General features: G+C 39.3%; 2 protein-coding genes across 3 annotated transcripts; both read left to right on the forward strand.

Annotated features, from left to right (window-relative positions):
- The first annotated feature begins 234 nt into the window (after positions 1–234).
- Positions 235–7,635, forward strand: capgb (capping protein (actin filament), gelsolin-like b). Its single transcript, XM_077543560.1, has 9 exons — positions 235–356; positions 3,378–3,571; positions 3,654–3,808; positions 4,487–4,648; positions 5,138–5,287; positions 5,369–5,455; positions 5,541–5,673; positions 6,264–6,355; positions 7,386–7,635. Exons 2-9 carry the CDS (start codon positions 3,379–3,381, stop codon positions 7,449–7,451), a joined length of 1,038 nt encoding a protein of 345 aa, XP_077399686.1. The 5' UTR covers positions 235–356; position 3,378; the 3' UTR covers positions 7,452–7,635.
- Positions 7,636–8,008: 373 nt separating this feature from the next.
- Positions 8,009–14,267, forward strand: LOC144035219 (butyrophilin subfamily 3 member A1). Of its 2 annotated transcripts, none has more exons than XM_077544749.1 (10): positions 8,009–8,083; positions 9,099–9,194; positions 9,278–9,432; positions 9,504–9,608; positions 10,529–10,657; positions 10,732–10,845; positions 11,249–11,377; positions 12,604–12,682; positions 12,779–12,805; positions 12,908–14,267. In XM_077544749.1, exons 2-10 carry the CDS (start codon positions 9,161–9,163, stop codon positions 13,429–13,431), a joined length of 1,296 nt encoding a protein of 431 aa, XP_077400875.1. In that variant the 5' UTR covers positions 8,009–8,083; positions 9,099–9,160; the 3' UTR covers positions 13,432–14,267. The 2 variants fall into 2 exon arrangements, with proteins under 2 accessions (XP_077400875.1, XP_077400876.1); XM_077544750.1 differs by having other exon boundaries at positions 8,037–8,083; positions 9,103–9,194.
- Positions 14,268–14,387: the final 120 nt, after the last annotated feature.

Genomic DNA, 14,387 nt, shown 5'->3' on the forward strand with positions numbered 1-14,387 from the left:
GTATTCCCCTTAACCTAGTGAGATCGTGTTACTGCAGCTCTTTCACTGTAGTAGTCACAGTGATTTAACTCTTTATCATTATTTATCCGAGTTTGAAGTGTCAAATGTCATATTGTGAGTCATTAAGTGACTTAAAACAGTCACCATTTGCCCCCCATGTCTCCATTCAATCACATTGGTCTTGTGTTTGAGACAGGGGGGCTGGGCTGACACAGGCAGGAAATATGTGGTTTATGTGTGAGTCAGTGTGTGTGTGTGTGTGTGTGTGTGAGAGAAAGAATTTGTGTGTTTGGGGCACGACAACTCTTTTCTCCACTCCTTTCCTGTTTGGTCCCGCACTTACTTTCCTGCCTAAGGTAAGTCTTCAACCTTCCTCGTCAAAATACTTTCCTTCTTTGGCCTTCATTTTCTTTTTTTGCTCATCAAATACTTCAGTCCAATTCAGTGTTGGTGAAAAGGTTATTTTACTGCACTTATCCTCCGCATCGAGTGGCAAGTAACTGCGGCCTTGTTTTTTTTTTTTGGGCTGCACCATCACACTTTTTGACACTGAATGGGGAAGCTGCTCACTACTGCAGTGAATTCCAAATATAAAAAATTGTAATCCCCTTTTTCCTTTGCTTGTAAATAAAATAAAATAATACTATTTACCACAGATAACGAGTCTTTGTTTATCTACATCAGTGATGTATTGTGACTGAGCAAGAGTAATGAATAACACAAATATTGTACAGTGCAAGAAAAATACTATTTACCACAAATAATGTGTCTTTGTTTATCTACATCAGTGATGTATTGCGACTGAGCAAGAGCAATAAATAACACAACTATTGTACAGTGCAAGAGAGAACTAACAAAATTAACTTACTGTATCATGTCACAATATACACCAATAATCATGCCCAAAGATAGGGCATTATAAATTAAATTACAGCTGCCACTTTCTGACGATATTCAAAAGTTGTTCCGAAATACTTCCAAGTTCCTGTTTTGTTCTTCTTCTTTCAAATTAACACTGCCTCAAAATAAACACGTGTGTCGCCAACTAATGGTAGAAAGTGGAATTACATCGCATATAAACGAGAGTTAAGCCAAAATAGTTATTAGCTGTACCAACAAAACAAAACAAAAATAGGAAAAAGATCAGCAATATTTCATTCCCTCACCCAACTAAGAATAAAAGGAATTGGATTGATAAGCGGTATTGATAATAAAATTGAGATTGCTAAACACACAGACACCATTCACTCTTACATTCACACCACACGATGTACGTAATATGTGGTGTATAGAAATCCAATTATATTCTGTACCAACAAAAATGTGTGGAAGCACTCTGATTACTTTCTGTGTGCACTTTATGCACTGAAATTGAGGGAACACTAGTTAACTTAATAGTGAGTCTCACAGTAGACATGAGGGCTCTGTCCCTAAAGTGCCTGTATCGAGGAACCCGACTCTCCCACAACTCCATCCTCCCCCGCTTCCACCCCAGGTAGGCTTTCACCGCACCGACTTCAGTTACCTCTTACTCACTGTATAAAAAAACAACAACAACCCAGAACTGCTGAGCACAAACTCTTCGCCGGAACCCCTTGATCCGACTCTCCAGAACCCGTTCAGGATGGAGCTTGAGTCGGACAGCATGGCACCAGGCCACATCATCCAGTTGAGTGCATCTTGCTCTTCTGCGAGGGTTAAATGGTGTCTTCTGTTATTTTGAGGGTGCGTTTTGTGTTCAAATTTTGATATCGTCATGGTGGATCCGTGCCCTTTGGTGTCTGCACGCACTACGAGGCGAATTGACACTCGCGGGCCTTGTTTATCTCTTACGGCTGCACCTTGGCGCCTCTGTTGCGGTGAAACACAATCTGCTGATTTCCATTATAACTTTGGCGTTATATATGCTCCACCCTTGTTGTCTTAATATTTATTCAGCCCTCCGCAGTAACACGATAAGCAACTATATTACCCAGCTAGAGCGTCTTCATTATCTTGCTCCTCCACATAAGCAGAGGTTATGAAACATTGTTGACTCTAGTGTCTCCCAACTTTTATTGAGTCAAGGCCCATATTTTACATCCCAAGACACAAACACCAAATCGAAATATTACAGAGGGTACGTTTTCTAAAAAAAATTAAAGATTATAAAAGATATCTTCATCCCTTTAAAATATCATCCAAAGAGGAAGTATGCTGCAAAAGGGAAGTCAAGATCTGATTGTGACCATGTAGAAACTTGGTAAAGATTGTGTGCTTTCACTTCTCCTTACAGCGGTCTAGCGAAGTATCCTCTTTTTTTTCTTCCTGAGAGAGCTCAGTATTGTTCATTCGGCATCTCTCTTTTCCCCCCCAACTTTTTTTTATGTGCGGGTGTGTGTGCATATTCGTGCGTGTGAGTGTGTGCTCGTTAATTCACCTAAAACCTATTAAAAATCCCATACCGTTCACCTAAACCAAATACTTCAGAAACCCGCTAGAGTCGTGAAGTTGTCAGGAGACCCGAGGAAGGATCAAAGAAAAGAAAGAAAAGTGAAATCCAGCACCGACCAGACATCACCTACTACCCACCGGGTTACCAACGAGAATCTTTCACCAACCCCAGAAACATCTCAATTCTAACCAATTAGGGAGACCTCAAGAGACCAAAGGACCCTCCGCACCCCACCCACACCCACCACAACCCAGCCCCCGCCGCTCCCAGGCCCCCATAACCCCCAGACACCCTCCACCCAGCCACCCGTACCCTCCTACCTCCCTCCACCAAGCCGCCACCCCCCGACCCCAACCCCGCCAGCCCCCCAAACCCCGGGGACCCCCCGTATCCAGGCATCAGTGCCAGACAGCGGAGCGGCGAGAGCACCCACTGGGGGCAGAAGAGGAGATGGGAGCACCGGGAGAAGGGCGGCACCCCCGAACCCCAGGCCCGGCGGGGAAAGGTCCCGGTCGTCACGCCAGTGTACCTAGTGAAAGCTAACCCTGTTACTGAGTTTGCCAGCTCGCCGACCAGCGAACTCTACCCCGACACCGTGGGTGTGACCCCGCGTCTACCTCCAAACACCGAAAAACACATATAATGGCCAGGGCAACGACAAAGCAAAAAAAAAAAAACATAGGGGCCGCAGTAACGTTAAGTTTTGATGTCAAACATGGGACCGCAAAATATCATCCTGCAGGCTGCAAATGGCCCCCAGGCCACGTGTTTGAAATCCTCACTCTAATATCTATGGTTGTGAATGTGAGTGTCATTACGACCAACCCAAACCCAGCTGGGATATGATCCTGTTCTCCCACAACCCTAATGAGGACAAGCACTGGATGGATGTCTTATGTTTGATAAATGACATCGTCACTCACCTCTTCATCCGTTTGTGCAGTATGCTCCCCTTACAGGCCGCAGCAGGTCAGTTCGGTCCAGAGGTCCGGGCGCCGGGTCTGCGCGTGTGGCGGGTGGAGAAGATGAAGGCAGTCCCACTGCCTTCATCCGACGTGGGGGTGTTCTACAACGGCGACTCCTACTTGGTGCTGGAGAACCGCGGCGAACTGGGAGCCGACCTCCACATGTGGATAGGTGAGACTAACTGACACTAGTCGGAGCCCAATGAGGAGATCATTTCTAATATTGGTGTGTTTGACCTTAAAACAAAATTTAGGTGAGAAGTCATCACACGACGAGCAGGTGGCATGCGCCATGCTGGCCATCCAACTCGACAACTTTCTAGGCGGAGACCCCATTCAGCACAGGCAGGCCCAGGGCTACGAGTCCTCCGAGTTCATGGCGCTTTTCCCAAGAGGTGTCAGCTACAAGGTCTGGCCTTCAGCACCACACCAGTCACTACTTAGAAAATTATTTCACTTTTTAAAATTTTATTTAAATTTTTTTTTTTATTAAAATTTTATTTATTTATTTATTTATTTTAAATTTTGTATTTTTTTTATATATTAAAAAAAGAAAAGAAAAAAATATTTCACAAGTGTCTGTTTTCAAGAAAACCAATCATATAAATCAACTTCGATGAGATATTTTGTTTGTCAAACTTTACATTTTGTTCTTTACTACAATCCTGTTAAAGGTACTCAGATACTGAAAACTATATATTCAATTGCTGAATAAAATCTTTACAATTGAATGAAGACAGCTGAATTGTATTTGAAAGCTAATTGAATTCTATTCTTGCGCAATAGCGAGGTTGAAAGTCAATGCGCTGAAGTTAGAATTTGGCATGCTAGTTGTGTTAGCTGCTATGCTAACTGGTCATGAACAAACGTAGCTAAACAACTAAAATGAACAACTTTGATATTTTTGTGCATTTTCTCTGATAATGAGTAGCAAAACTGTTGGTTTGAGTGATAGTTAGTTCAGGAAAAAAAATCAGAAGCGATGACTTACCTTAGGTCTACGCGTGGTCGGAGCACTTAGCTTGCGCAAACGTAATAACTAAGATAAAATAAAATAAAAAAGCATAACAATATGAAAACTTCACAGGACGGAGGGGTGGAGTCGGGGTTCAGGAGGCCCCGGGGCTCAGGGACGGTGGTGCAGCGCTTGTACCAGATTAAAGGGAAACGCAACATTCGCGCGAAGGAGGTGGAGTTGTCCTGGAATAGCTTCAACAAGGGCGACTGCTTCATCCTGGATCTTGGAGAGGTGATGACCACAAGTGGCACAAGTACCCACACTTGTACGGGAAAGGACTGTTAATTTACAAGTAGGCCTACTGATTCAACTCAGGTACATAAACTGTAAATACAAGAGCCTTTTCACTGTCAATTATGCACAAACAATACTGTATTAATCATTTAGCTACAAGCTAGCTAGCTAGCATTGGCTGGATTTCTATTCTTTCAAAAGTGTTCGTACAGCTAAGCTAATGTTGCAAACTGAATAACAAAAAAAAAAATCATTATTTGGATAATGATGATAATGCCACTGAATAAGTTGCTAAGAAAAGTTCAAAGAAAACCATACTGCAATGAGAAAAGTCATGTACTTAACAATAAATGTTAAATTCATAAGAACTGACAAACGCGGTTGATGTATCCTGTTTCTGTTCAAATCTTTTCCACATCGTCATCCATGGAAATAAAATAACTATTTTGTCAGGACTAAAGTAGCCTACCTGTCTCCAACATGCAGGTCATCGTGTCCTGGACTGGTTCGCAGGCCAACGTCTTTGAGAAACAGAAGGTGCGGGAGATTGCCTCGCTGATTCGGGACGCGGACAGACACGGGAAAGCTCGCATCGTGGACTCCAGCGAGGGGGAAGAGCCTGCCGAAATGGTTAAGGTAAATCCAGAGAAATTGAGAATTTGACAATCTCTGTGAAGTATTGGAGGGCAGTCCAGAAGTTGGATGTTTTGTGAACAGGTTTTAGGACCGAAACCAGAACTGGCTGAAAGCACACCAGAGGAGGACAGCAAGGCAGACGCCTCCAACGCAGCCTTCCTCTACAAGGTCAACACCAGGATGCTCTTATATTGGGGTCAAGATTTCAAACACCACCATCACCACTGTACTTTTCTTTTCTTTTTTTTCATAGGTATCCGACGTGACCGGCTCCATGTCTCTGACCAAAATCGAGGGTAAGAGCCCATTTGCCAAGGAGGCGCTGCTTCGTGACGATTGCTTCATTCTGGACAACGGCGCCAATGGGAAGATTTTCGTTTGGAAAGGTAACCACTTGGAAGAAGAGCAGCATGTGCAAATCTTTTTTCGGACCCCCTTTTAGCCCTTTGTGTCACGAGGAGGTCATAATATTTAACCCTGGAGAACCCAAGAACCCTTTTCTTATTTGGAAAATTATGAATTATACATTAAATGACTGCTATAAGTTCACTGAACACCAAAATGTATGTTTTTTCAATTTTAACCCTTTTTTTTGACTAGCTCAGAGTTGCTAATTTATCAAAATATATATATATATAAAACATACAAAAAAAAACACAATTTTACAATCTGATGGTTTGCTGGGAAGATGGTTTTGTTTGGATTGATTTCCAGCTCAACAAAACAGCATGTTGCCAGGCATCTTGTCACCACCACTCTGGCTCATGTAAGTGCAATATTCATCCACTAGATGGCCCCATGCAGGGGTCAGAAGTGGCACTCTGGACTTTTGAAGTTAAATTTGTAAAAAAATAAATAAAAAAGGTCTTTGCTATTTGAGTAGCAGAATTTATAGGGGCCAAATTTGACCCCGTGGGTTCTCCAGGGTTTAATATACCGTGTGAATAAAAATATATCATAAATAAATATCTTACAGGAGTCGGGGCCAACGCCAAAGAGAAGGAGGTGGCTCTGCAGATGGCGGACAAGTTCATTGAGCAAATGAACTACCCTAGGATGAAAACACAGGTGCGCGAATCATTTTCCGCCAGCTCCTTTTGTGTTCATGTTTTCATTGTGGGTGACGTCCTTATCACCTGCTCCTGCAGTTTCCTTTTTATTTATGATCACTTTAGCACAGAGTTGGCAAAAGTACACTCAGTTAAATTGAAGTACAGCTAAAAGTCAACTCTTGGAGTCAATATTAAATAATAATAATAATAATAGACTATAAAATGTACTTAAGTATATATATATTTTTTTTTTATCCAATTATAAAAGAAAAAAATAATGTTTTAAGAATAAGTCATTATGTTATGAGAAACACTCGTTCTGAGGGGTTGGGGGGGAAATAATGGTAGCTCAATTAACAAGTTGTAATGTTACGAAAAAAATTGTCATATTGCAGGGTTGTACATTACCAATGGCCCGGGTCCACCATGTGAGTGAGTTGGGCCACTCAGAGTTCGCTGACGCGGGCCCAACCGGGTCAGAACAAATGTCAAATAAATATGATTAAATCAACACATTCTTGCCATTTTAATATTTACTATTTTGAGTTTTATCCATTTAAACTATCAAATCGTCATGATACGAGAAAAAGTCTTAATCTTACGAGAAATGTTTTCATTACGAGAAAAGGTCGTAATGTTATCCGAAAATGTATTGTTACTACGAAAGGTTGTGATGGTTTTTTTTTTTTTTTTTTTACTATAAAATGTCGTAACGTTAGAAAAAGTTGGCTATAAGGAAATGTCCTAATGTTACAAGAAAGAATAATGTTAACAGAAAAAGTCATGTTGGTGTTGGGAAAGGCAAGGTTACGAGAAAAAGTCTAGAAAAAGTTATGTTAGAAGAAAAAGTAGTAATGTTATGATTTAAAAAAAAAAAAAAAAACGTTTAAAGGGAAAAAACGTTACCTTATACAGAAAGTTGTAAAGCTATGAGAAAAGATCGTAACGATACAAGAAAACATTTAAAAGTTGGGAGTCAAAATAACAAACAAACAAAAATGCTGAATTTATAACTGAAAAAAAGCTCTCTGTTGTTTTTGCTTTAGGTGGAGATCTTGCCACAGGGGAAGGAGACCGTCATGTTCAAGCAGTTTTTCAAGAGCTGGAACTAATGAAAGGGGGGGTTGAATGTCTTACAAAAATAAACATCAACATTTTTTTATGCATTGACTGAAATGTACAGAATACAATATGTAAGGTACTGACCTGACCATCTGTAGGTTTGTGATGTCACTTTTATAAATGGAATAGGTTTCGTCTGTTGATGAAATAATAAAAAGTACAAAGAGAAAAAAAGGTTTTATTTCATGTATTATTCTACACACACACACACATACGCACTAATGGTCATAGGATACGTTCCAGCTCACGTGCAACCCAAATGAGGGCAAATGCTATAAAAAAAAAACTTGGCTGGATGGTTGCTCCCCTCCCAACATGAACAGACTTTTTAAACCGCACGGCTCCGTAAACAAATGCCAAGTAGAGCTACTGTAAACTCATCTTGTGCGTCATACTTAGTGATAGGCAAAGTTTTAGTATCACTGCTGTAAAACTTAATTCGTCAGCGTGTGCGTGAGAAGGTGGTAGACTCCTCCCAGGCAGCCAGGCGAGTCTCCCCTTCCAGTAAATAAAGAGTCCAAAGATCAGGAGCAGTTCCATCAAAACGACTGGACAGGCGGCGCAGGTCGACCACTTGGCCTTTCCCGCTGCTGAGCTGCATCTCCGCTCCGTCCGACTACAGGTACTCCTCAGAATTAACGCTGTAATTATTATTATTATTATTTTTTAAATTAACCCTCAGGCCTCGTTTGATTTTCCAATTAAAATATATTTAGCCATGTAGAAGCATAGACCGCAATTTTGAAATATTTACTTTTAACTAACATCAGTTCTTGCCATTGGCTATTCATTTTCATGATCTAAATTTATATTTTGTTTGTTTGCAAATTTACTTCAAGAAAATAATTTTTTGACAAATATTCTCCTACTGTGATGCCTGAGCATTTCATGGTGGTTTATCTCACCATCAAATAAGCTAACTTATAAACCAACCCAAATTTCCAAAATGTGTTACTTTTTTTATTTTTATAGAGTTAACCCTCTATATAACTAGCTTATTAAGGAGCTTGATATCTAAGTAACTAGACATCAATCTAGCTAACTACCCGACCAACTAGTTAGGTAGGCAACATTTGAACCAATCAACATTGGAAAATGTTTGACATTCTAAGTACTAACTAACCGAAGTTCTGTATGCCATACTTTATATACTTATACTACTTTATATCTACATAACTTGATATCAAACTAGCCCGATATCTAACTAACAACATATCAGATTAGCTTGATGCCAAACTGACCAATTAGCTAGCTAGGTCGCTAGCCTTAAGAACCATTGACTCAGTAACTAGATATCAAACTAGCCACGCATCTCATTACCTTGTTATCTAACTCCATTTATTCTCTCTAAACTACTAACTCACTAACTAGCTACTCAGGAGCTTCATATGTAAATAACTAGATATCAAACGAGCTCAAATATCTAACATATGAACCAACCAACACTGACAAAATGTTTTACATTTCTTTCTGAAACATTAACTAGCTAATATCTACATATGTAATTATTAGCCAGATAGCTAGCTAACTAACTAACTAACTAACTAGTTAGGTAGCCAGCAGCCAACATTAACAAAATTATACAATTTCTGTCAAAGTAATAAATGAATGAACCAACTAACTTAAGTACTAACTAGCTAGCTAACTTGCTTAGCTAGCTAGCTAGTTGCTTGCTGTTTGTAGGAGCCAGGAGACGATCATGGAAATGAAGAGCATTCTGAAATCGACCAGAAGTAAGTTTTGATGCCACATTTGGGAGATGACGCGCGTGACACGCCGCTGAACAAATTGCGCGATTTGTGATTCGTCTCTTCAGGGAACAGCTTGCTGATGAAGGCGCAGGATTACAGCACCACCCAGAGCAGCTCCATTGGGGCCCTCCGCTGGAACCTGCCCGAGGAGGACATCCAGGTCCACAGCTCAGCCCCCAGCAGGCCCATCACAAGCAGCAAACTTACCGGAACCTCGCAGGTGAGCAAGCAATGTTTGTCGTCGTGTTTGAAGCGTGTGGGAATGGTCAAGTTCAACGGATTTGTTTGCAGCACCAACAGCAGCATCGCCAGAACAGCCTGAAGGACCTGCGCAGCCTGCAGGAGTGTGTGCAGTTCATCCAACACTGGAAGGAGCAAGTGGACCAGGTTTGCAAGGTACTATGGATCCACGCTTCCACAAAAATAGTTTACTTGATTATTTAGGCCATACCTTCATATGGGGATGAGTGCAACAATAAAACATGGATCATAATATAGAAACGTGCAATTTCTGTAAATAAATAAATTAAATTGTATATGAATGCGGGAGGGATAATGCCGTTCTGAAATGCTGGGGAATTCATTAAAATGGAAGAAATGTTAAATGTGAGAGGTGGGCAGGGTTTTTTATTTTACCATTAAATTAATCATGCCATTAAAATATGCTTTTGCTCATGTAAAGATTACAACTCATTTTCTTGAGGGATTTAAAAAAATAAATGAAATTACAACTTTTTATCGTGACAGAATAAATATGATAAAAATGTCAACTTTTTTTTCCCTGGAAACATTTCCGATTTTATTCTATTGAGATTGCAATTTCTTAGTCCGACAAAATTAGCATGTTTTTGTAAGCATTATGGCTTTTTTTTCTTAAAAAATTACATTATTCTTATTAGAACATTATGAAATCTTAGCAAACAAAATGTCTTTGTTCTTGTTAACATTATTTTTTTCCCATTTAAAATATTTGACTCATTCTCATAAGATTTTGAGTTATCCTGACAAACCTTTCTTATTATTCTGATTAAAAAAATATTTATTTCTATAAATAACATCTTTCTAGGATTTTTTAAAAACTTTATTATCATTTAAAAGGAACCCCGACTGTAATGACAAGTTTGATCTATTAGTTATTTAGTTGTTATTAACATAACTATGAGATTCACTTTTCAAAAATGAATCTTATAATTATGTTAGTAATAACCAAATAAATAATATAGAGCAAATTTGTAATTACCTTTTTTTTTTTTAACCTGACAAAATATGCCTTGCACTTTTTTCATTCAATGGCACATACCGTTTTGGTTTTCTAGCGCACCGGATCCGATCCAGAGGCGTCGTCCAGCAAGGCCGAGAAGTCCGACTCGCGTACCGAGCGCAGTCTGGAGGAGAGCCGTAAACTCATCTTGGAATGGGCTAACGAACTACACCATGTGGACAAGGTCAGTCCTCACTCCGACCTGACAAGCGACATTGCTCAAAAGCGGTCTCTCAGGCTGACTTGTGCGTCCTGAAGGTTCTGAACCCCTCGGCGCCTGAGACTAAAGAACCCAAGAAAGACTTAGAAGCCGATGAGGTTGTACAACTGCGGGTTATGGAGTGGGCCAAAGAAGTGCAGAAAGTTTCTGAGGTGAGGAACGGCTCCAAATAAACACGTTGAAGCGAGTTGAGAAGCTTCATGAGTGTAGTTTTATAATGATCCATGCTATCCATGCTAATTTCAGCTAGCCAGTCAATGGTGTTTGGCATTATATGTTAGCATTAAGCTAGTGGACTTATGACTCAAGACAAAATTATTGTGGCATCTTATTGCTAAGGAACTAAGTTGAAGTGAGTCGAGAAGCTTCATGCAGTGTAGTATAATTACCCTATGTAACATACATGCTAATTTCCCTTAGCCTTAGTCTATGGTGGTTGGCATTATATGTTAGCATTAAGCTAATGGAATTTCAACTTTGACAAAATTAGTATATGTTTTTTTGGTAATTAATTTGCATTTAAATGTACTTCACAACGTCAAATTCTCTTTTCAGAGCTGCGGAGTGCAGAGCGATGAGCTGGGCAAAGTGCTGCGCCTGCTGGGCCTCAAAAAGAAGCGACTGGTCAGCCTCCTGCCTCTGCTCGAGTTCATCACCTGGTCGCTCCTCAAGGAAGACAGCATGGTGAGCCGGTAGTGTAGAAATGTGGAGGAAATTTCAAAAAAAAAAAAAAAAAAAAAAAAAAAAGGGAAAAGAAGAAGATCAGTTTGTTAAGACGCAATAAAGCAGTAAAAGGAAACATTGGGTTCAGAGTCATTAAGCCGGGTGATAAGGCACGACTTATATAATGCCAAACCCGCATGTGCGTGCAATAAATGAGTCAGGTCACTCTGTTTATATAAGCGCAGTTGTGTCGATAACCTATGGCACACTTGCCTTGCCACAGTCATTGTGTACTTACTGTAAGTATGTAGCTAGTTAGTCACGCACTATATGCAGCTTGGAAATAGCTATGTGAAAACTTTTGTTGTTATTTTAATAAGTTATTAATAGATGAGGTTCATATATAGTTGAAAAACGTTAAAATGTGCGTAAAATTTGTCAAAATTATTTTAATTTTAGTTAATTTTGTATTTTTTATTATTTAAGTTTATTTTAATGAATAATTTACTTTTGTTAACTAAGCCATCACTTATTAAAAAATACACTCACATTTTGTATTTCATTGCCTTCTATAAATAAATTATGGAATTAAATCAATATAGATCAAATAAAGTTTTTAAAAAATTGTACAAAAATCACTTATGCTCAAGGACCACATTTGAGTTTATGGCAAATTATTATAATAATTATTGTTTACTTCTATTTATTTTTATTAACATAGTTTACAATTTAAAAAATTACATTTATGGACTAATTATTAATTTAAAAATTAATAAGTTTGTATTTTATTCTTTTTGTTTATGTAAAATATTTTTTAAATAAATGTATTAGATCTTATATTTTATTGTTTACATTTTGTGAATTCATAATGTAATACTTTAATATTACTAAAGTATTTTATATATTATAAAAAATATTTTATGATTAAACAAAACAAATATTTAACATTTCATTATAATTATAAAATAATTTAATGAAAAAAAAAGACCAATAATATGAAACAAGTGGTGAAATTAATAAAAGAAAAGTTAGAGGAACTTTGAAAGTGTAAATGTTCGGTAGTCCAGATTAAATTTTGGCCCACGCTAAAAGGACAGTTTTGTTTGATTTCCTTTTTAATGCTCAAAATGACACTTTGAACTTTTCGATTATTGGTCTTGTAAAGTTTTTTGTTGGCTCGCTCGGGTCAAAGGTTTACAGTTTTGCTGGGAAGTAGGATAACTGACACTTGTATTCAATTTTTTTAGGGGATGATCCCGCAATTATGGTTGCCAGTCAAGCAGCGCAAGTGGGAAGCGGGGACATCAAAATACATCCCCAACTCAGGTCGGTTTTTATTCACCGCACAACTTAACTGCGCGGCCTGATTAATTTATGATATGGGAATTTGGACTCACGTGCTTCAACGTGTCTTGTTTTCAGTTTGGAGTTGGATCTGCAGTGGAGAAGGTGAGGCCAACACACACGCTGCACATTTGCCAAGTGTGGGGTATACATACCAATATTTTTGACCATATATAATCAACAAAAACGATGTACCTGCCTTCACAGCTGATGTGATTCTGGACCCAACGACCAATCATCCATGGTTGACCCTGTCTGACGACCAACGCAAAGTCCAGGAGGGCCTGTCGCAGGCCGACCTGCCGTACAGCTCGCAGCGCTTCGACAGCTGGCCGTGCGTGCTGGGCTGGGAGGGCTACAGCCAAGGCCGCCACTACTGGGAGGTGGACATCGCCAACAACGGCTACTGGCGCTTGGGGATAAGCTCGGTTAACTCCAAACGTCACGGCCGCTTCCCTATGAACCCCAAGACGGGTTATTGGTGCCTTTGGCGGGGAACGCATCAGTTCTACGCCAGCACCAAGCCCGAGACGACGCTGCCCGTCGGCCTGGTGCCGCAGCGGATGGGGATCTACTTAGACTATGAGGAGGGCCAGGTGTCCTTCTACAACGCCGAAAGCAAGACACACATCTACACTTTCACAGGGAACTTCAAGGAGAAAGTGTACCCGTTGTTCGCGCCGCTCGACGGCCGCACTCTCCTGAGTATCATTCCGCCGCAATCCGTCTGAACCAGGGGCTTTGCTATTTTTGGGGTCCAGGGGAGAGACGTTTTTACACAGGAATTCCTGTCATACTCCTAATGGCAATGACACATTACCACCACGTGTAACCCTAAATTCCATCAGAATAAAAAAAAGTTGCCGATTTTTGAGGGAAAAAGACGTAATGTTACGATAACAAATGATTATCTTTCGAGAAAAGAAGCTGCAAATGTTATGAGAATAAACTCGTAATTTTTACGGAAAATAAAAATCGTGGAACTCATCGAGATATGTCGAATAAAGTTAATAGTAAAGTCAAATTTTGTCAAGCTAAAAAGTCAAAGTTAAAGGACGACAGTAATGTTTTATTTTTGCACTATTACACCTTCTATAAAGGACTTTTTTATTCCTATTTTTTTTCAACTACGAACCGCTATTCAAAACTCATGTATAGGACCTTTTAAAAAAAACTGTCCAAGCATGATCAGCTCTTTCTCTGTCTGCGTATACAGAACAACAGAAACTTTGCTCAAGCCACAATAATATCAAAGTGATAAGATTGCGACTGTCACACTCTATACAGTATATGAAATCATCTTTCACCTGTAAATGATTTACATGTCAAGCCTAAACACGCATGCATGCACTTTATAATGTACAGGTTTTGCAAGAATCTATTTTTTTGGGGGGGGTCTCACTTTTCTGTTATATCCTGAAAGCAAAAAAATAATCCACCCATGCCAACAAGAATGTGTAATACCTGTAAATGTATTTATGTATGTATTTACCCTGTGTGTGTTCACTCGCCATATTTGTCAAAAGAATTGTTTGAATACAAATAAAATACTGTAATCATTTTGGGATTTGCTGCTGACTTAATTTAATTTAATAATAATAATAAAAATCTTTAAAAAAAAAAATAAACCTTACATTTGTGGATCTATTTAAAAAAAAAAAAAAGATTAACATTGTGGGTTAATTTA

Source organism: Vanacampus margaritifer, chromosome 15 (assembly GCF_051991255.1).
Source record: "Vanacampus margaritifer isolate UIUO_Vmar chromosome 15, RoL_Vmar_1.0, whole genome shotgun sequence".
In the NCBI taxonomy this organism is placed as follows: domain Eukaryota; kingdom Metazoa; phylum Chordata; class Actinopteri; order Syngnathiformes; family Syngnathidae; genus Vanacampus; species Vanacampus margaritifer.